Raw genomic sequence first — 20,175 nt, 5'->3', positions numbered from 1 at the left:
ATCTGTCGGTTCTTGTGCCTTCTCATTGCTCCTGCTCAGGACGATGTGACTTTCTCCTCATCGGATCGAAGGCGAATGGCGTTTCGTGTCCTCCGTGCGGCCCCTGCCTCCCAAATACTGGCACTTCGATCTTATCGAATTCGACGTTCCTCATGGCCTCCAGGAATCCGACAGCAGGCTTCATATGCCATCGCCCACCTCCAAGCTCGAACCAAGCCAGGTGACCGCCAGAGCTGGTTGCGCACATCACAGCGTATGGGTTTTGACGGATCTCGGCGTACGGCACGGCTTGATCGCAAGCGATCGGATCGTCCACCGCGTGTATGCATAGCAACGGAATGCGCACCGATAGCACACTATCAGAGCTGCTGGCGTCCCGGTAATATGCACCCTCTGTCGGGTAGCCCCACTGTCATCAGGTCAGCATCTTTGGAGCCAAATTTTGCAGGCTCGCCTTGGTAATGACAAGGAAGGCGTAAGACGACCGGATTGGAAGCTCGCAGGCTCACTTACCGTAGCACACTGCACGACTCGATCAAAATCGTGCAAATACTTGCACTTATGAATATCCTCAGTCTTAATCGATGTGTTCTTGGTAACCTGATCCTTGTGGGCTTCGAATAGACGTAGCATGTTGCTGCCCATCGTTTTCGAGTAAACGTTGAGGCCGATATAGGTGCTCTTGAGGAAAGCATTGCTCACTTCGAGCTTCCATGGATTGGAGACTACCACAGCAGCATTGAGGAGGCATTTATCTCCTTCCTCACCGAGATACTATTCAAAAGAAATTGTTCAGCACGAGCACTCCTTCCAACCATGATTTTGTCAAGGCTACCTACGTTTGTAAGTATGTTTGCGCCGAGCGAGTAGCCGATGCCATAAAGCGGCCTGTTTGGCCAAGTTTTACGTGCCCATTTGACGGTTTGGCGAACGTCCCAGGTCGCGCGAGCGTTGTACAAAATGCTTGTGGTGATCTTCGAACCAGCACATCCGCGGCTGTTCACGACTAAGGCTTCCCAGTTGCCGCCTGAAATGCCGCCAGCCTTCTCACCTTCTGGCGTAGCCTTGACGAGTGGTTCAAGGACATGGCGCAGATACGTCTCGTAAGACCCACCACTCAGACCGTGCAGGGTGATCAGCAATGGCTTGGTGTCATCGCTAGGCAGACTCTCGAACTCCTTGTCCGTGAAGTACGTCGTCCTAGGTGGCAGCGAGTTGTGTCCTACACCGACAGGGTCTTCCCTCAAACCCGCGTCCTCAGGCCCTCCATCTTTGGCTTGCCCGGAAGTGGCGGGCGCAGAGGTCACAAAGTCGACAGAGAAATGGCCCTTGAAACCTGCATCCTCTTGCTCGAACACTCGTCGCTTGTAGTGAATCGCTGGGCCATCGTACTTCATTGCAGTCCATGCTGTTTGAAGATGTCCGTTGAAAAGGAATGGGTTGAGGTTGCATGGTGGAATCACATCTTTGCAGATTTCAGAGAGAGCACGCACTGGGCCGTTCTTGGTCGGTAGCTTGATTGATTCCTCTGCGTGCGTGTATGTTGTGGTGCAGGCACCGGGAAACCAGGAGAAGGCCATATTTTGATCGATGCTAACGAGAAGATGCAATGTACATGAATAGTAGCGGATGGTTAGAAGTATACGTGAAAAGTTGTTGTGAATGATGCCTGTGCTCTTTGGCTTACGGACGTATGGCCGGCGGACGTATAGCCATAGAGAGACAGAAATCGCATGTGAAAGTTGCCAAGTGTAACGAGAAGATGACGAAGTGAAAGATTCGGTCTACGGTGAACTTCGGCGCAACGCTGCCGGAGTCTCAACCTTAGTTAGCCTCCAATTCTCATCGCTGGCGTGTGTTGCTTGATCTCGCCAGAACTGTTCTGTGAGTTGAGCTGCGCTGGTTTCGCACAGTCAATGGTTTCGTTGCCATCAAAGGCAGTGTTGGATGACACAGATAAGGCCATGCGACATTGCGAGTCCTGCAGGGATCGTTGTCAAGTGAAAGATTCGGGCAGTGACTTGACTTGGCGAGGCGAGTGCGCACGAGCCCGTCCGCGGCTGCCGCCTCGTCATGCCCGCGCAGCTGCAGCTCTACCGCAAGCTGCCTCGACAACTCGCCAGGACTGCGAACTCATATACCGACGCCAAACTGGCAGACTCCCAGCAACTATCGGCATCTAAGCTGCACACGATACCCTCATTACCACTTCCCGGCTGACTTGAGACTGGCCCAGCCCCGTCTCTGCCACCCACGCAGACTCTCACAGAAGCACGACCAAGGCAGGCCCGAACGTGTCCACCAAAAGCTCAGCTGGCATTGCAACGTTCTGTTGGGACCCCGTGAGATAGGCTACAAAGCTCGACTCCAGACCAAGATCAACACTCTACGCCATCGTCGCCGCGCGCACTCGAGAGACTTCAGAAGACAGTGCAGAGAGGCTCGCGCCAGACGTACCAACGAGAAGAAGCGGAAGCTGAAGCGCAAGGTTTCCAAGGTTGCGTCGAGCCTTTGAAAATAGCAAAGACACTGGGAATACGACGGAAGCTGAAGGGCTAGGAGCTTCTTCTCAAGATCTGGGTGGGCAAGCAAAAAGAGCTACTGCGCCTACGAAGCAACCGAAGTTCGGCTCGACTGAAATCGTACGGACAACGTGCAAAGGGCAAATCTGCAAAACTCCATTCAAAACTGCTCAAATCACTCTGAGCTCGACATCCTCATATCACCATGGAGGACCGCCTTTTCCGATATCGCTTCCCGCGCCCACAGTGGCTGAACAGCGCCAATACGAGAACGGCTGGTGTTTATACCTCAGGGGCGTTGGTATGGGAGAGCGATGCCGTTGTTGAATACACATATACTAACCAGCATACAGTTCGCCATTGCGCTTTTCGTGCTCATTGATGCATCCGTCTACAGCAACGGCAATCAGAATGGATCAGATCTGCACCTCAATTTCGTGGACTGGATCCCAGGCATTTTCTCCTTCCTCGGCATGGTCGTCATCAATAGTATTGACAAGACACGCCTCTCTGGTGATACATTTGCTTACTCTGGCGATGGCGTAGCATGGAAGGCTAGAGTAGTTCTGTTCATGGGTTTCGCCGCCATGGCCGGAGGTCTGGCAGGTGGGGTAACCATCATGGTCATCAAGTATGTCACTCAGGACGCCAAGGGCATGCAGTTGTGGTTTGGCGTGTCCAACCTGGTTGCGAATGCGCTGGTTATGCTGAGGTAAGTCTGTTCAGCTCTGTACTCGCCTTCATCTAGATGCTGATATCGCCATTCAGTTCTGCGGTGCTCTGGGTCAGTCAGAATATGGAAGACGACTACACATACAACCTGGCCCTATAGCCTCAACGGCTCTTTGCTTCCCGAAATTAGTATCTGGTGCTTGTACCTATATCCAATTTATCTACCTGTAACGTTCAAATGCTACTCACGTGCATGATTTACAGCTCCGAGTGAAGTGAGGTGAGCTTTGTGGCCTTATGAGCTGACTGTCGCCAGGTCACGAGGTGCTACGAAGTACCTAGCTTCACTTACGCCCTCACTCCAGCTATGCTTGCGGCCGTCTCGAACTGCCTGCTTGCCTTGTATAAAATTCATGCGGCCACCCTCCACTTTCTTTCAGACTTGCAAACTTTGCATCGATTTTTTCAACTTCGCATCCGCAACCACAACTAGCATCGCGAACACCGCGACATCTCATCAAAATGCATGATACCAACGCACTTCGTCAAGCGGATTCTGATCTAGCAGCTCTCGTTCGCCGTGTCCAGGAACAAGCTGCCACACTTACAGATCAGGCCCAGCGGGACATTGACCAACTTCAAACCGAGAATGCTAACCTCAAACGTGAGGTCAAATTGCTGAAGGAGCTGACAACGGACTCTAAGCCTCTCATCAAACAAGAACTATCAGAAGCAGCACCAATCGTCGCCCAGGTAATCAAGGAGAAAGATGCCGATATCAAAGAGCTGGTCACTGCACTAGAAGAAGAAAAGGCGCTGGTGTGCAGTCTCCGTGTTCAGGTCGACTGCCAGAAGGGGGCTACACAGGGCGTTAAGCAGCAGGCTGTCAGCGCTCGTGCGAAGCTTGGGAGCACGGAGAAGAAACTAGCCGCATCCCAGAAGAAGACTGCCAAGCTGGAGCGCGAGATTAAGAAGCTGCAGAAGAACCAGGTACCATACCCGGCAAGTACAGCTTCGTTTTCTTGAGCCGTTCGACTAACCGCTCAGTAGTAAGAATGCGGCAGCTCCGTCTGGCCTATGTCAAGGTATCTCAGCCGTTAAGAAGTCCTCGGCCCACGCAGGCATTGTCAGCCTGAAGAGAGTCGCAGCGGACGAGGACGATGAAGACGACGTCCCAATTGCGCAGTTGAGGAATCCGAAGCAGAGGATGGATCTCGACGACATTCCATTGAGGTTGCGGAGCATAGCTATGAAGGTGGAAGTGGCCTTCGGGGGTCCTGGCACGAAGTCAACGCCCATTGAGCTCGATTGATCGAAAGCACGACAATGCGAATTGCAGGAGGATGAGGTGGTTTCACAGCTCGGGCTTGGTTTGATGGTAGACGACAGCACCGCAACTCAGCATTGGGCTTGGGTTTGGGGTATGCGGCATGAATACCGCACGCATTCGTAGCATTGGAGAGCAAAGAGATGGCACGGATGGATCAATCGCAGGCTCCGTAGCCCAGCTTGAAGATTGTACAATAGCATAGGGAATCTTGCCAGTACGGGTCAGAATGCGAGAATCCTTGGCCCCTCGTTCTCGCTCTCGTCTTGCACTGTCATCCGGCTTCACGGATGATTTGGCAATTATGTATGCATGTTGCACACCCTGCACACCCTGCACACCGGGCCCTGGATTGGTCCCGTGTCGTGGGCCTGCGAAGTGGCCAATGAAGAGAACTGAAAACGCCTCGGCTGGATTTTTAGCACGCGATCACAAGCAAGACTTCAAGACGCGACAAGGCCGTGTTGTCATTGCTGCGAGCGTTATATCAGCGTCGCTCTTTCTTTGATTCATGCTTCTAGATTTCTTCGGCGGTGTTCTTGTGATCGGTGGCTGATCTTGCACTTTACCACTCCGACTTTCATCACATTCACGACAGGAGCATGTCGGCGGCGACACGATTACCTGCGGTAGCAGGCGCCCTAACTGCCGCCGGCGGAGCTATTGCTTTCTTTTCGCATCCAGCCGTTCAGGCCTTCTTCACTGAACATTTTGGAGCAAGTGCAGGCAGCAAAATGCTCAAAGTCCTCGCCGGCGCATTCGCATTGGCCAACCTCAAGAACCTCCCAGGTTTCTGGCACATCCGAGTACTTCGTGGCATCATCTACCAGATCTACTTCCAGAAGCGAGCGATACCGCCCAAACACATTTTCGCCCCATTGATCACACAGTCGAGGAATACGATATGGGACTGCGACTACAACATCCACAAGAGCAACAGCACTTATTTCGCCGACCTTGACGTAGGACGAGCACACGCTGTCGGTGCTATTATCAGAACTGGGCTTGCTCGCTTGAATGCAGGTGATCAAGAGGGACTCCCGAGGTCCAACGTGGAAGCAAAGGGAAAATATGTCGTGGCTTTGGGAGCCGTGTCGTGCTTCTTCCAACGACAAATCGAGCCGTTCCAGGCCTTTGAGGTGTACACCCGAGTACTGAGCTGGGATCGCAAATGGTTGTATACTGTTTCACACATTGTACAAAAGGGCAAGATCAAGCCAGATAGCTATGTGTTGCAGCCTTGGAAGAACAGCAAGATAAGGAAACAGAAGCAAGAGCAGAACGGAGAAGAGGACTTGACAAAATACATTTTCGCGACAAGCTTGGCGAGATACGTGTTCAAGAAGGGAAGGCTGACGATTAACCCGGAAATCGTGCTGGAGAGGTCTCGGTTACTGCCACCGAGACCCGCCGGTGTTGGTTTCCCACCAAGAGCAGAGGCCGGTGATTCACTCGATCCTACTGCCACACCTTTCACACCTGCCACCCCGGCGACCAATATGGGAGAGAGCGCAGTGATTGTAGGCGAGGAGGTGGACAGCAAGCTGGAAGGTTTTAAAAGTAAAGAGGGCGACGACGACTGGACTTGGGACGACATGGAAAAGGAACGACTCAGAGGCTTGGAGCTTGCCAGTCATTTTGATGCTTTGAACGCTTGCCATGGCGAGCTTCGGGCAGGCGATGTGCTTGGAAAATATGGCGATTACTGGTGAGCGGTTTTGCGGACACAAGGACACAGCCAGCGAGTATACAAGTAGACGAGATACCCGGCAGCGGAATGCCATGTACCAATAAATATTGAGAAGACCATAGTGCCGCAAAGGCTGTCTGAAGCTGGAAATATCCGATTGACTGCTCTTCTCCACATCGGCTTGCATAACATATCCTCGAGCCACGTTTAATTACATACCTCTCCCAAGATGTTGTGACGAAGTTCTCAGAACATTTGACAAGGTACATGCGCTAGCGTGCATTCATTATGATTGGTCAGTCGAACTCACAGCCAAATCACTATTGCCTTCGTCCAACGTTCAACCTCCGAGTTACACACCAATATCGCGTTGTGCACAAATTGATTGCCAGAACATGGAGCGCGTTATAAGCAGAGCAGATTTGCTCGCTGAAGAGCCTTCGCCCCCATCATCACCTGATCTTCCAGCGATCAAAAGTCTCCAAGAATTCGATTTCGTACACCACGAAACTCTACCGGATGCACATGATCAAGAACAAGAAAATGACGCCGAAGACGGTCTTGAGTTCCAACTATTTGCTCCACCCGCTGGGAAAACCGAAAATGCCTCCGGCATAGCAAAAATCCGCCTCGACTCTCCCGATCTCACAAATGCAGAACCAGGACTGGTCAATCCTAATCGTGATCCGAGATATTATTTCACTTCCGGGTCCAGTCCAGAGGAGCAGCAGAACTTTGAAGCTGCAGCGATGTCTGGTCAAGATATCCTCAACCAGTCTCGAAGGTCGTGGCCCGGGATGGCCTATCCTTGGAAAGTCCTGCATCTGCCCAAAACCAAAAAGCAACAGAAAATTTTGGCGCCATCGGATGCTCTCTACACGAAGCTAATCGGACATCAATCTGTGCAAAAGCGCACTCGACCTGGCAAGAAAGCTCGTGTAGCTGTGCGCACGAAGCTCGTCGCAGCCAAGACGAAGCAGGAGGAGAAGCAGAAAGCCGCGGAATTGAAGGAAGCGGAGGAGCGAGAGAAGCGCACTCGTCGCAATCGTGAGAAGAAAGTCAAGAAGAAGAATCGCGAGAAGGCAAAAAAGGCGGAGGCGAATGGTACGACTGATGAAGTTGAAGCCGAAGAGAACGACCAGCATGATGAAGACTGAAGCTATGAATGCTCTGGCCGTTCAGGACCTCTGAACCCCGGTTCTCGCCCAAGCTGACAGCCTGTTGCTGTCGATCGACCCCATCGATGATGCATGGCTCCCTCTTCAACGATGCGCTGCTCTTGACCACCATCGCTCGCATCGGGCCATCCTTGGTGACTGCTGACAAAAAGACTGTCTCTTTTCGCATTAACTGTCCCAAGATGCAATGCAGCAGGAAGAGGATGCTGTGGTTCAAGGGATGTTTGCGGATGCGGTCTGCGAACCAGACCGGGCGGTGGTTGGGGCCAGTTGGTAATCAGCGGCCGCTTTCGATGCACCTGCTCACGGCATGTGGGACATATCAATCCCGAAAATTCGATCAGCCAGGTCGAAATGCAGTCCTGGGAGGAAAAGGTCAGCTCTCGAAGCACTGAGCACAGTGAGATAGCTTACTCTGCAGAAGCTGTGACGTCCTGGACAAGGTAATCGAACAGGTACCACGATTCGGTCAAGACAAATGGAGCACTCTGTCTCGTCTTCATTCAGGACAGTTGGTGAGGGTCTTTTGATGAAAGTCCTGCGGAATTTGGCCCGGTCGAATTGGCAGTCTCGTGGAATGTCCCTATGAGGTGATGTCGCGATGTGGAAAGCCATTGTACGTGAGTGAAGGCTAAGTAAATAGCGCAAGGCTTGACGATGGGCGTATAGATGCTGGGTCAGCTGAATGGATGTGTTTGACCAATGCTGAGTTGCTGGAAGCCAGAGGTCTGCTTGTAAACACGCAAACATCTGCTGTACCTACAGGTACCAAGTACGTTCGACAACCATCGCTACTCCTTCAAATCAGTTTACACATATGCGTGCAAGGGCAACCACAAGTAGCTTGGCCCCATTGCGACTGACGAAGTATGTTATTGATGGTGATGAAAGTGATTCCATCTTCAATTTTGGTGCAATTGACATGGCCCTCTCGAAGCAGCAATGCTGCTCTCTCTCGGATCATGCGTCAATAGTACATTGTAGGCTTGTGAAGATGCAATTCATTTGTATGTGCTCATTCATGGTAATGGCGTGCACGTGCCTTGTCGGCGGGTGATAGTCGGGTCTCCAGAGCTTGAGGAGGCATGTGGAGCAAAAGTTGCGTCTGATGGAGCAATGGATGCGCATCGTCGGTTCTCGTCGTTTGCGCTCTTCACTCCGACCGATCTTCACGTTTGCATGCCGTGCTGGGAAATCTTCTCGACGACACCCGCAAAGCTTCCAATGCGCACCCTCACCGCGCGCGCTGACGGTTCCGATGGAGGATGAACGCGCCTTGGATGCGGCATTGACGGACGGCGCGCCGACTTCCCACGTAGCACCATCAGCACACGGGCCTTCTGATGCAGCCGGTCACGAGGCTGCGAACAACCAGCACGCCAGCGTCGCCAGTGCCAGCGCCAGCGCCAGCCGCCGCCGTGGCAGCAGCAACCACCACCACCGCCCCCAGTCCGCAAGTGATGCGCCCGCGCCGCCTCCCGCCGGCCATGCAGCAGCCCACCTGCCCTTCGTAGCCCCCGCCGACCTGCTCCGTCCCCATTTCCGGCCCATCAGCAGCCAAGCCTCCCGCACTCGAGCTGGCACCGCGAACAGCGCTCCGGAGCCCTCACCCATGCATCCTCAAGACCGCGAGCAGATCGAGGGCTTGCGCGCTGTGCGAGCCTTTCTCAAGGTCCGCACGAGCTACGATGTGCTGCCGCTCAGCTATCGTCTCATCATCTTCGACACCAGTCTGCTGGTGAAGAAGAGCCTCAACATCCTCACACAATGCGGTAGGTGACAGCAGTGATCGGTTCTGCTGTCCTTGACTGACAGCCATCTAGCCATCGTTTCTGCGCCGTTATGGGATTCGAAGACGTCGGCCTTTGCCGGCATGCTGACAGTGTCCGATTACATCAACGTTGTGCAATACTACTGGCAGCACCAAGAAGAACTGTCTCGTATTGACAAGTTCAAGCTCAGCAGTCTCCGCGATATTGAACGAGCCATCGGTGTGGACCCTATTGAGACTGTCTCGATCCATCCACTAGAGCCTCTCTACGAAGCCTGCCGCCGAATGCTCGCGTCGCGCGCTCGCCGAATACCTCTGATCGACATCGATGACGAGACACAGCGAGAGATGGTGGTCAGCGTGGTCACCCAATACCGCATCCTCAAATTTATTTCCGTGAACGTGAAGGAGACGCAAATGTTGAGAAAGCCATTGCGGGATCTGAAAGTGGGGACGAGAGAGAATCTGGCAACTGCCACAATGGACACTCCAGTGATGGACTGCATCCAGATGCTGGTCAAGAGGAACATCTCCACTATTCCCATCCTGGACAAGGATGGCACTGTGCTGAACGTCTTCGAATCTGTAGACGTCATCGCGCTCATCAAAGGCGGAGACTATGAGAACCTCAACTTGACCGCCGGACAGGCATTGGATAAGAGGTCGGACGATTTCCCAGGCATCTACACATGCACGCTGAACGATCGCATGGATACGATATATGACACGGTTCGCAAGTCGAGAGTCCACAGATTGGTCATCATCGACGAACACACGAAATTAAAGGGCCTTTTGTCTCTGAGTGATATTCTGGATTATACACTCAACAGTCCGCTTGGTGATGGCGACGACTAGGAGACGTTCCCACCACCGGCGGGCACGACAGGAGCTCCAGGAAGCAATTCTCGCAGACGGTTGCAGGCGAGGTCGGAAGATGAGAGGTCTGCGGAGGAGATAGCGCAGGAAGTTGTGAAGACGAGCATCCCGCAGAACAAGCTGTTGGAGAAAGTCAGAAACAGACATGATTCATTGCAGCAAACAGCGACGACAATAACGACGAAGGTGGAGGAGGCCACGACTAGCAGCAGCGGCTTTGGCACAACAGCCACAGATGCGAGATGATGAGACGATGGATGTAACGCCATGATATACCCCGCATGCCGCATTTTTGGGAGATGACCTGGTTGTTGTCGTTGTTGCTCCATGTTTTGCATGCGTCGCGAGTGGCTGGGCCTGCGAGGTTATAGATCCCGGCTGGAACTGTGGCTAGCTTACCATAGAGGGTGCAAAGAGCATGATAGAGCGGTACGAAAGCATACGAGCAACCGAGTCCCTGTCTTCCGTACGGTTCAACACGTCGACAGTGAGCACACATGGACTTGCCAATATGTGAGATCATTAGGAATGTCAATAAGGAAAGGGCCCGTGAACGTGAGCTTGGAAACTGCGTGGTCATGATTATTTCACCGACCAGGTTCTTTTTCGTTGACAAGTTTGCTTCTCTCACGCCTTCCACGCCTTCTTGACCCATGCCTCGATATCGCCAAGTAGCTCTTTCGGTTTCTCTAGAGCCTAAATCGAAGAAGATATGTCAGATCTGGTACCATAAAGAAGCTTTGCGCAAGACTGCATTGAAAACTTACAGCAAAATGTCCTCCTCCCTCATGCACATTCGAAAATACGAGGTTCGCGCTCGTGGCAACCCAGCTAACCGGCATCGGGGCCAATTCTTTCGGGAAGAAAGAGTAACCAGAAGGTTTCTCAACGTATTGAACTCCACGTCCTCTACCGCTGACGGAGGAGATGCGTGGCCTTTCGTCTCCACCGTTCAGACCGCGGTAGGGGTAGATACATCTTGGAAATGTGTCTGTGAACCAGTACAATGAGACGCCATCGAGAATTGTATCGAGGGAAGGATCCTCGTCTGTCCATTCGAGAAATTTCTCGCCGATCCAGGCGAGGTGGGCCAGTGGGGAGGCCGCGAGGGCGTGACCGATGGTGGCGGTTCGGGTGCCGTGTTCGAGGGCGTAAGCGAAACCTGTTTCACGGAAACGAGCTGCTCGCGGAAGGGCTCCGGCTTCGATGTCGGACATGTGCAGCTCGTCGGCGTTCTTTGGACGAGGGACGGGAGACATGTTCAAGTGCATCCCTTTGCATGGGGAACAGTTGGCGGCTTGGTAGCGGGAGATCATCTGAAATAAGTCAGTGAAAGGTACCTGAATGCGTCGGAAGAGGCGTCCATGATTTGAAGATGCCTCTCAGCAAGTTACACTTACCGAGCCAAGGTCACCACCTTGGGCAAGGTAGCCTTGTGGAAAGAGAGCGGAGGCCAGGTTGTTGAGCGCTTCGGCAGCATTTTCCAGGCCGTAGTCCACGTCAGTTGGCGGCCCGGAGGAGTAGGCGTAGCCTGGAATACTGGGGACTATGACGTGGTAAGGGAGGTCTTTAGGAGAGTAGGTTTTGCGGAGGATATCGAGGATTTGGAGGAATTCGAGGAAACTTCCTGGCCAGCCATGGTAGAGCGCTAGAGGGACAGCGTCTTCTCTCTCGCTGAAGAGGGCAACGAAGTGGATTGTATGAGAGTAGCCTAAGTCATCCTTGGCTTCGGCTGTGAAGTTGGGGAAGCTGTTGATGTAGTCTTCAGTCTTTCGCCAGTCGTACTTGTTAAGCCAGTAGTCTTTGGCATTGATCAGCCAGTCTCGTGGAACACCGTAGCGACGTGGTCCAGCTACGGAAGGATCAGAATTCTCATAGTTCGCATTGGCGACCGGTGAGAGCTTGAGAAGGGTCTTGAAGTCGTCGATCTTTTGCTGGTCGACGTGAGCTTTGAACGGCTTGATATCAGCCTTGGAGCCTGCTGGTGCTTTGCTAAAGTCTGCCATTGTTGTTTGGGGTGGAAGCTGTTTGGAGAATGAGAGAAGACGTCGTAGTGGTTGCATGATTCAGCTCGGTGCTATTGGCATATATAAGCTGACATGTGTGGAGCTGATGATGCGAAGCTCCTTTGGTGGATGCAGTTATGCAGTTCAGATATCGTGCTACAAGACCCGCCATTACCATAGGTCAAGTCATGCTGCACTGTTCAAAGCTAGTCTTTTGCCGCGGCTATGAGTGATGATGTTGATCACAAAGCAATAATGCACAGCTGCTGCTGTGTCCAAGCGAAGAGTGGGCGGGGTGTGAAGGATGCAGTCCCCGCGTGCGTTTCGAAAGCAAAATCTGGGCCTTTCGCTGCTGACTGTTGTCGAAGGCGCAAGTTGTGATGCATGTTCGCAGTCGGAGGAAGCGGCCGCATGCAAGAATGGTCATTCTTGGCATGGTGTTGCTGCCAGCTTTGTGCCGACTTTATGCAGCATTTGTGGAATAACATCACGTTGTACTCAAACACTAGCCTCCCGATCGCTGCCCTTGGAACTGTTGCAGTCCTCGGAGCGATCAATCGTGTTATCCAAGCCTTGCACAGCATCCACAGAACTCCTGCAAGACGCTCATGACGCCACTTCCAAAAACGTCGTCCACGTCTCATCTCTTTGGAAAGACTGCCGTAGCCAACTATCGCTCTGAACAAAATGGTGTGGGCAATTGGCCCGCGACTTGACCTCCAAGTGAACCGAACAATACATTGATCTGAGCGAGTGGATAACGGTGGGGCAATAACGACATGCTTTTGATTGTCCTGGTTGCTGATCTACCAGCCGGTAAAATACGAAGCTCGCTGATAATCGAGTAGTCCTGGTCCGCCATGGACGACTTCTCTTTCTGGCTCATCTTCCTCCGGCTCGCTCTCATGTTCAACGATCTCCCTACCTATGTACCCATCTTCGTCTTCGTCGCCTCGAGCGCATTGCTCAATCCGTAACGGGAGACGAGCACCCAACTTGCCACCTAGGAACTGCTCGAGGTCCCACTTGGGGCATCCGTTGTCATGAGATGATACCTCGCAATCTGGGTCAAGGTTAACATGCGATTGACAAATTCTTCACATTTGGCATGTGCCGGATCGTGGGTTCTCGTTTCGGGAGCCACTGCGAGGCAGAACTTACCATCGATTTTGGAGGACTTCAGCCAGACGTACGCCCATATAGCTCGGCGCTCGAGATGATACCGGCCATCTTCTCCCACACGGACTTCAAGCTCGACTGGAAACCGATGGCGATGAGCAAAGCGGCCATAATAGGCTCTCAGGACGTCCCGAGCTTCTTTGCCCAGACCGAACACCAGCATGCCCTGCACAAAATCTTCTGGTCGTGGCGATTGAACGAGAACTGGTTGTTTCGTGTCCAAATCGATATGCGCGTGGACACCAGGTAATATGCCTGGAGTCATTCTCGGTATTATGTCCTCTGCCGACCCCTGCGACAGCCTGCTGTTAGCACAACTGCTATAGGAACACCACCAGGCGTTGTTAGATACCTTTCCAAGAAGAAGCTGAGCCAGTGATCCTGGCAGCGCGAGAGTATCGTGCACGAACGTCGGTTTGTAGGTTGAAGCATCGTATTTAGCTCCTGGTGCCAGTCTTGACGCGGGCATCCGATTGAGCAGTGCTCGTTGATGGCCAAAGGTAGTTACTGGAGCGCCAGTGACGGAGATTCTGAAGTGTGATAGTTCCAATACGGACGTTTCTGTGTAGGTCTTCTTCGCCACAACCTGGGCAGCTTCATCGGGATAGCCCTCGGAAAGAAAGGTGTGCTCGCCTGGTTCGAGCGCGCTGGTAAGCTGCTCATCAGCCGTTAACGACGTTGCTTCGCTTGCCATGTTGCAGCAATGGTCTAGAGGCCTCACGAGGGGCGATTGCAAGAGAAGGATTCAGTGTCGATGCGTTGGAGAGACCGCTGGAACCCTCTGCCAACGTGCATGGAAGTCCGACCCTTCCACTCGCGCCTACCTGTATTCACTTGCAATATCATGTTCACCTCCAGTCCAGTGACAATCCCTGTGCACAGCACAATGTGGCGTGGCTTCATTCACCTTCTACTGTCTTATCTTCCCGAAATCTCACTTGATGCACGATGTTTGGCGAATGGCCAGCAATATTTCGCTCGCATGTGTGTTCTTAAGGTCGTTGCACGGCATGCATTTGCTGATCTCGACCGTGTCCCGACCAGTACTCGTGAAAACCTTGCCAAGGGACAATTGCGGATACCTATGTGATGTATACGTCGACGACGTGGGACAAGCGCGTACATGCGACTTGATGCAATCGCCGACTTGAACGCGAAGTCAGACCGGAGAAGCTCATGTGGCGGCGGCCTGGCGCGTCAGGACTGAGTCGTAGAATAGGCGCCTCTGGCCTCACGTGCAAGCGCGCGCGCAAGTGAATGTCGACGAGTGAATGGGCGCCAGGCAGCCAGTGAACGCGCGGTAGGTTTGCCGCTTTCTACGGCCTTCTGCGGTGGTTATCAAGAAAAGCCAGGTGTGCATCATCGCGCGTGCACAGACTAAATCCAGAGCCGAGCCGACAACCTTCAAGCTCACCATCAGCTCTTAACTCTCTCTTGCACCACGCACCACCACTCTCTACACCCACCACCCTCTCCATCACACCTGCCCGCCTCCATCACAGGCGCTCCTTCCACATCAACGGCGCCTTTCCTGCCGTCTCGCTCGCCTGTCGCCTCGCCGGCCGACAGCATCTCCAACTCGCCCGTCGGACTTCGGTGACTGACATAGCAACAACAAGCGAGACACCGCTCATCACACAACACCGCAATCATGTCTGCAGAGCCAGACCACTCCGCCAGCAAGGGCAAGGTCAAGCTCGACAATGACCCATCGGGCGCCGAGAAGCGCGATGAGAATGAGGTCGCCACAGCAATCCTCAAGAAGAAGAAGAAGCCCAACAGCTTGATCGTCACAGACGCCACCACTGATGACAACTCGATTCTCGCCCTTTCCAACAACACTATGGAGACGCTACAGCTCTTCCGTGGTGACACAGTGCTCGTCAAGGGCAAGAAGCGAAAGGACACCGTCCTCATCGTGTTGGCCGATGACGACCTCGATGACGGGTCAGTGCGCATGAACCGCGTCGTGAGACACAACCTCCGCGTCAAGCTCGGCGACGTTGTCACAGTCAACCCATGCCCCGATATCAAGTACGCCAAGCGCATCGCTGTCCTGCCCATGGCCGACACCATCGAGGGCCTCACAGGCTCTCTCTTCGATGTGTTCCTCGCACCATACTTCCGCGAAGCCTACCGACCGCTTCGACAAGGCGATCTCTTCACAGCTCGCGCGGCTATGCGCACAGTGGAGTTCAAGGTCGTCGAGATCGACCCGCCCGAGTACGGTATTGTGGCACAAGACACAGTCATCCACTGTGAAGGCGAGCCGATCCAGCGAGAAGACGAGGAGGGTAACCTCAATGAGGTTGGGTACGATGACATTGGTGGCTGCCGCAAGCAGATGGCACAGGTGCGAGAGCTGGTCGAGCTGCCTCTTCGGCATCCACAACTCTTCAAGTCCATCGGTATCAAGCCTCCGCGTGGTATCCTGATGTACGGACCTCCGGGTACTGGTAAGACTCTGATGGCGCGAGCCGTCGCTAACGAGACCGGTGCCTTTTTCTTCCTGATCAACGGACCTGAAATCATGTCGAAGATGGCTGGTGAGTCCGAGTCGAATCTGCGAAAAGCTTTCGAGGAGGCCGAGAAGAACAGCCCGGCCATCATCTTCATTGACGAAATCGACTCTATCGCGCCCAAGCGTGAGAAGACCAACGGCGAAGTCGAGCGTCGTGTCGTTTCTCAGCTGCTCACCCTCATGGACGGTATGAAGGCCCGCTCAAATGTGGTCGTCATGGCCGCCACCAACCGCCCTAACTCGATCGACCCTGCCCTTCGCCGCTTCGGCCGCTTCGATCGCGAGGTCGACATTGGCATTCCTGACCCAACCGGTCGTCTCGAGATTCTGCAAATCCACACCAAGAACATGAAACTCGCCGACGAGGTCGACCTCGAAACGATCGCCGCCGAAACGCACGGTTACGTTGGTTCCGATATCGCCTCGCTCTGTTCAGAAGCAGCCATGCAGCAGATTCGTGAGAAGATGGACTTGATCGATCTTGATGAGGACACAATTGATGCTGAGGTTCTTGACAGCCTTGGTGTCACACAAGAGAACTTCCGCTTCGCCCTGGGCGTCAGCAACCCAAGCGCTCTTCGCGAGGTCGCTGTTGTCGAGGTGCCAAACGTGCGGTGGGAGGACATTGGTGGCCTGGAGGACGTCAAGCGCGAGCTCGTCGAGAGCGTGCAATATCCAGTCGACCACCCAGAGAAGTTCCTCAAGTTCGGTCTCAGCCCATCTCGCGGTGTGCTATTCTATGGTCCACCAGGTACTGGTAAGACGCTTCTTGCTAAGGCGGTTGCCAACGAGTGCGCCGCCAACTTCATCTCTGTCAAGGGTCCAGAGCTGCTCTCCATGTGGTTCGGAGAGTCCGAGTCCAACATTCGAGACATCTTCGACAAGGCTCGCGCTGCCGCACCATGTGTGGTCTTCCTCGATGAGCTGGACTCCATCGCCAAATCTCGAGGCGGCTCTCAGGGCGATGCCGGCGGTGCTAGCGATCGTGTCGTCAACCAGCTTCTCACTGAGATGGACGGTATGACCAGCAAGAAGAACGTGTTCGTTATCGGTGCCACCAACCGACCCGAGCAACTCGACAACGCTCTGTGCCGTCCTGGTCGTCTCGATACTCTTGTGTACGTGCCGCTTCCTGACCAGCCAGGCCGTGAGAGTATCCTCAAGGCTCAGCTACGCAAGACCCCAGTCGCCAAGGATGTCGATCTCTCGTACATTGCCTCCAAGACACATGGCTTCTCCGGTGCCGATCTCGGCTTCATCACCCAGCGTGCTGTCAAGCTGGCCATCAAGGAGAGCATTTCGCTGGCCATTGAGAAGCAGAAGGAGCGTGAGGCCGCAGAGGGCGATGACACCAAGATGGACGAGGACGTCGATGAGGAGGACCCAGTGCCAGAGCTCACGAAGCGCCACTTCGAGGAGGCCATGAGCATGGCTCGTCGCTCAGTCACAGACACTGAGATTAGGCGGTACGAGGCCTTCGCGCAGAGCATGAAGAATAGCGCTGGCGGCAGTGCTTTCTTCCGCTTCCCTGAAGGTGGTGCCGAGGGTGCTGCAGCCGAGGCCCAGCAGAATGGTACGTTGTCCCATCATTTATGACTACAGGCTCTTGATACTAACATTGTCACAGGTGCTGGCGAAGAGGATCTCTACGATTAAGTACGACAAGTTGAGGTATACAGGCATGGGGACGGAAACTGGTTGGCCGCGGCGGATTCTAGTTTTGCGTCGATGTATGCTTATGATACAGATGATGCGGGTGGCTTGGCCAGTCGTTGCATGAACGAGGCGTTGCGCCTCACCAGGAGCTGGCCGTTACGATAGAGTGTCTCAATAGTTCGCGCCCTCTGCTGGCGAAATGGAGCATTTGCACGATACTCATGTTCCATGATCCCTACGACCAGTAATGAGATGTAGAAAGTGTCTGTCTCTCTAGCTATAGTCCTCGAAGCTTTATCTGTGTAAAGTGAAAGCAGTGACCCAGCCCAGACGACAACACATGTAAGTGGAATCTCGCTGAAAAGCATCACCTCCAACGCCACGCTTCCTGCTTACATCCTCGCATCCAGCCATCTGTTCGTTTGTCACCCCAAGCCACCCACTTGCTCATATATCCGGCCCACATCACTCACTATCCGCGTTCCTGGTGATGAGATACTCCAGAATCACATCCTTGTGCTTCTCAGCAAGCGCGGACGTGGATTTACTTCTGCCATGATGAAACTCCTGCACTGTCTGCAATGAAGCGAGGGAACGTCTCAAGTCCACGGATCCCTAACCACGTGGCTGGAGAGTCTCGCCTAGTGTAGCAGAAGGTCGGATGGGTAAGGCGCCGCTTTCTCTGCCTGCGGTCTCTGGTGTAGCGATACCGGCAGGAGTTCCGAGGCCGCCGTTGAGTGGGCTGACGGCGCCGGAAGGTGGAACGGGGATTTGAATGTCCTGCGGACTGCTGGGGATCATACTGGGAGGGAGGCCATCGATGTGAATGCGTTTGGCGCTGTTGTTATATGATGCAGGAATGACTTCGATGATTTCGTCGCGGGGGAACTCGAGCGTGGGGATGTCGTGGGCTGAGCAGGCCATGAGGTAGCCATAGAGGACGCGGAGCACGGATTCGTGGGCGATGATGAGAAGGTCGTTCTGCTCGCGCTCCAGCTCGAGAATGATAGGCTCGAGACGGACTGCGAGGTCGTGGTATGACTACTGGAGTGTCAGCATGAGCCTTCGTGGAGACTGAGATGAACATACCTCTGCTCGTGGATAGCGGTGATGGTAGGGATCTTGCTCGTGTTTGTCCACTTCCTCTGGGAAAAGCTCACGGATCCTCCGCTCACTCAGCTTCTCGCACACGCCAGGATTCAGCTGGCTCATCTGACTCCTCTGTCGGACTCGGTAACCAAGCTTTTCGAAGAACGTCGCGGTTTCAACTGTCCTCTTGCGCGTTGACGTCCAGACCTGTAGTGGCTTCGACGCTGTTGACTCGGGTGCGCCATTTTTGATGAGCATCTCCCTCTCCGTTTCCCTGTGCGCGACAATGGCATCCGTCATTCTTTTTGCATAATCCCAACCCTCAGCACTGAGGCTCGCGTCACCTTTGAATGTCTCCTCCTCTCGCGTTGTGCCGGCCCGCACAAAGTACATTTGTCGGCTCTTGATATGCAAATTGAGGAGGTAGAAGACGATACGCTGTGAGAGATAGCCAAAGGCACAGCTATTCACAATCACTCGCTCTCCCGCGTTGATCATCTTCACGTAATGGAGATCGCGTTCCTCGACGCCCTCGTAATCCGGTATTCGTGCGTTGATTCTGCGCAGGTAGTCTTGGACAGCATCCTCTGGCTTCCAACCAACATAGTCGGGCGAGCTGATCTTCACTGCACGGACGTTCTCCTCGATAATACGCGGATCGGAACATGTGCACTCAATGAACATGGTTTGCACGCCATGTTTTTCAAATTCCTTGGCAAGAGCGCGTCGTCCTGTGGCCAGAGGGTTGACAGCATCGTAAATGGCTATCTGGCCATTCTCATGGTTGAGAAAATTGAAAATGTCCTCTCTGCATCTCTTGAGAATCTTGTTACGCAGGAGAACAGAGGACGTGCTTGCATTGATGTGAAAGTAATCTTCGGGCACTTCTCCTTTGGCTCCGACGAAGGCTCTTCGATAGTCGCCGAGATGGAAAATGTGCGTCTTCACACCGAGCCATCGCAGGTACCGGGCAAGGGCAACACTGATATGTGTCTTGCCTCTGGCCGGCAGACCTACCGTGGCAATTACGATTCGGCCAGAGTGGAAAAGCCGTCCGGATTCGGTGGAATACAGTTGAGCTGGGGCCATCGAGGCCTTTTCTGGCAAGTCATGAATGGCGTCGACATATGTGCTCGATCGACGCCTGAAGTTGGGCGCCGAGCCTGCCACGTCGGCGGTGCTGGCCATGTCGTCTTAGCAGTGATCAGGGCATGATGACTCGACTGATGAAGTGGCAATGTCTCGCACAAGTTGTACGCTTGCTTGCATTGGGTGTACGACGGACTTACAGTAGAGTGTCCATGTCGGACGAAGAAGCGTTGGCGAACGCAGTTGGGGGCAGTTGCAACTGCACGTCGGCTTCCCTTTCACTTGTCCCGCGCTTGTGCTCGTATAAACCCTGGAACTTCCCAAACGGGCCCGCGAGCAACAAGGGTCGTCTCAGCTGCGCGTGTCTTGGTGGCTATTCCAAAGGTGTAGGGCCTGGTAAATTTCTACGTCGTTGCGAGCTGTACCCAGTCTTTCTATGGTGGCGGCGGCACGCCGGAGCCCTTATCGAGATAGTCCTCAAAAGCAAGTTTGGGTGAATGTTGACTTGGGGCGAACCGCTTCTAAGAGAGTTTGTGACCGACCGGGCGCAGACACGTGGTGCGGTGAGCATGCAGCACAGCTGTGCGCGGACTCGGTTG

The 20,175-nt window shown here is 53.8% G+C and overlaps 10 protein-coding genes across 10 annotated transcripts; 6 read left to right on the top strand and 4 right to left on the bottom strand.

Moving 5' to 3' along the window:
- Positions 1–22: 22 nt before the first annotated feature.
- On the bottom strand, positions 23–1,580 carry RHO25_004862 (uncharacterized protein; the record flags this gene model as incomplete). Its single annotated transcript, XM_023595775.2, has 3 exons — positions 23–409; positions 514–774; positions 840–1,580. The coding sequence occupies 3 exons, from the start codon at positions 1,578–1,580 to the stop codon at positions 23–25; spliced, it is 1,389 nt and encodes a 462-aa protein (XP_023456476.1).
- Positions 1,581–2,727: 1,147 nt separating this feature from the next.
- Positions 2,728–3,354, top strand: RHO25_004861 (uncharacterized protein; the record flags this gene model as incomplete). The annotated part of the gene is made up of 3 exons (XM_023595774.2): positions 2,728–2,823; positions 2,876–3,234; positions 3,291–3,354. The coding sequence occupies 3 exons, from the start codon at positions 2,728–2,730 to the stop codon at positions 3,352–3,354; spliced, it is 519 nt and encodes a 172-aa protein (XP_023456477.1).
- A 362-nt stretch (positions 3,355–3,716) lies between these two features.
- On the top strand, positions 3,717–4,506 carry RHO25_004860 (uncharacterized protein; the record flags this gene model as incomplete). Its single annotated transcript, XM_023595773.1, has 2 exons — positions 3,717–4,184; positions 4,249–4,506. 2 exons carry the CDS (start codon positions 3,717–3,719, stop codon positions 4,504–4,506), a joined length of 726 nt encoding a protein of 241 aa, XP_023456474.1.
- Positions 4,507–5,123: 617 nt separating this feature from the next.
- On the top strand, positions 5,124–6,233 carry RHO25_004859 (uncharacterized protein; the record flags this gene model as incomplete). Its single annotated transcript, XM_023595772.2, has 1 exon — positions 5,124–6,233. One exon carries the CDS (start codon positions 5,124–5,126, stop codon positions 6,231–6,233), a length of 1,110 nt encoding a protein of 369 aa, XP_023456475.1.
- A 373-nt stretch (positions 6,234–6,606) lies between these two features.
- On the top strand, positions 6,607–7,368 carry RHO25_004858 (uncharacterized protein; the record flags this gene model as incomplete). Its single annotated transcript, XM_023595771.2, has 1 exon — positions 6,607–7,368. The coding sequence occupies one exon, from the start codon at positions 6,607–6,609 to the stop codon at positions 7,366–7,368; it is 762 nt and encodes a 253-aa protein (XP_023456480.1).
- Positions 7,369–8,647: 1,279 nt separating this feature from the next.
- RHO25_004857 (uncharacterized protein) lies at positions 8,648–10,015 on the top strand (the record flags this gene model as incomplete). Its single annotated transcript, XM_023595770.2, has 2 exons — positions 8,648–9,161; positions 9,213–10,015. 2 exons carry the CDS (start codon positions 8,648–8,650, stop codon positions 10,013–10,015), a joined length of 1,317 nt encoding a protein of 438 aa, XP_023456481.1.
- Positions 10,016–10,663: 648 nt separating this feature from the next.
- Positions 10,664–12,042, bottom strand: RHO25_004856 (uncharacterized protein; the record flags this gene model as incomplete). Its single annotated transcript, XM_023595769.2, has 3 exons — positions 10,664–10,732; positions 10,804–11,352; positions 11,437–12,042. 3 exons carry the CDS (start codon positions 12,040–12,042, stop codon positions 10,664–10,666), a joined length of 1,224 nt encoding a protein of 407 aa, XP_023456478.2.
- Positions 12,043–12,848: 806 nt separating this feature from the next.
- On the bottom strand, positions 12,849–13,915 carry RHO25_004855 (uncharacterized protein; the record flags this gene model as incomplete). The annotated part of the gene is made up of 3 exons (XM_023595768.1): positions 12,849–13,105; positions 13,204–13,513; positions 13,574–13,915. The coding sequence occupies 3 exons, from the start codon at positions 13,913–13,915 to the stop codon at positions 12,849–12,851; spliced, it is 909 nt and encodes a 302-aa protein (XP_023456479.1).
- A 957-nt stretch (positions 13,916–14,872) lies between these two features.
- CDC48 (AAA ATPase cdc48) lies at positions 14,873–17,398 on the top strand (the record flags this gene model as incomplete). Its single annotated transcript, XM_023595767.2, has 2 exons — positions 14,873–17,315; positions 17,370–17,398. The coding sequence occupies 2 exons, from the start codon at positions 14,873–14,875 to the stop codon at positions 17,396–17,398; spliced, it is 2,472 nt and encodes an 823-aa protein (XP_023457289.1).
- Positions 17,399–18,013: 615 nt separating this feature from the next.
- Positions 18,014–19,790, bottom strand: RHO25_004853 (uncharacterized protein; the record flags this gene model as incomplete). Its single annotated transcript, XM_023595766.2, has 3 exons — positions 18,014–18,439; positions 18,488–19,667; positions 19,777–19,790. The coding sequence occupies 3 exons, from the start codon at positions 19,788–19,790 to the stop codon at positions 18,014–18,016; spliced, it is 1,620 nt and encodes a 539-aa protein (XP_023457288.1).
- Between the last annotated feature and the right edge of the window lie 385 nt (positions 19,791–20,175).

Source organism: Cercospora beticola, chromosome 3, assembly GCF_033473495.1.
Source record: "Cercospora beticola chromosome 3, complete sequence".
NCBI classification, from domain to species: Eukaryota; Fungi; Ascomycota; class Dothideomycetes; order Mycosphaerellales; family Mycosphaerellaceae; genus Cercospora; species Cercospora beticola.
The sequence above is the reverse complement of the archived record's forward strand: the minus strand, read 5'-3'. Positions and strand labels throughout refer to the sequence as shown.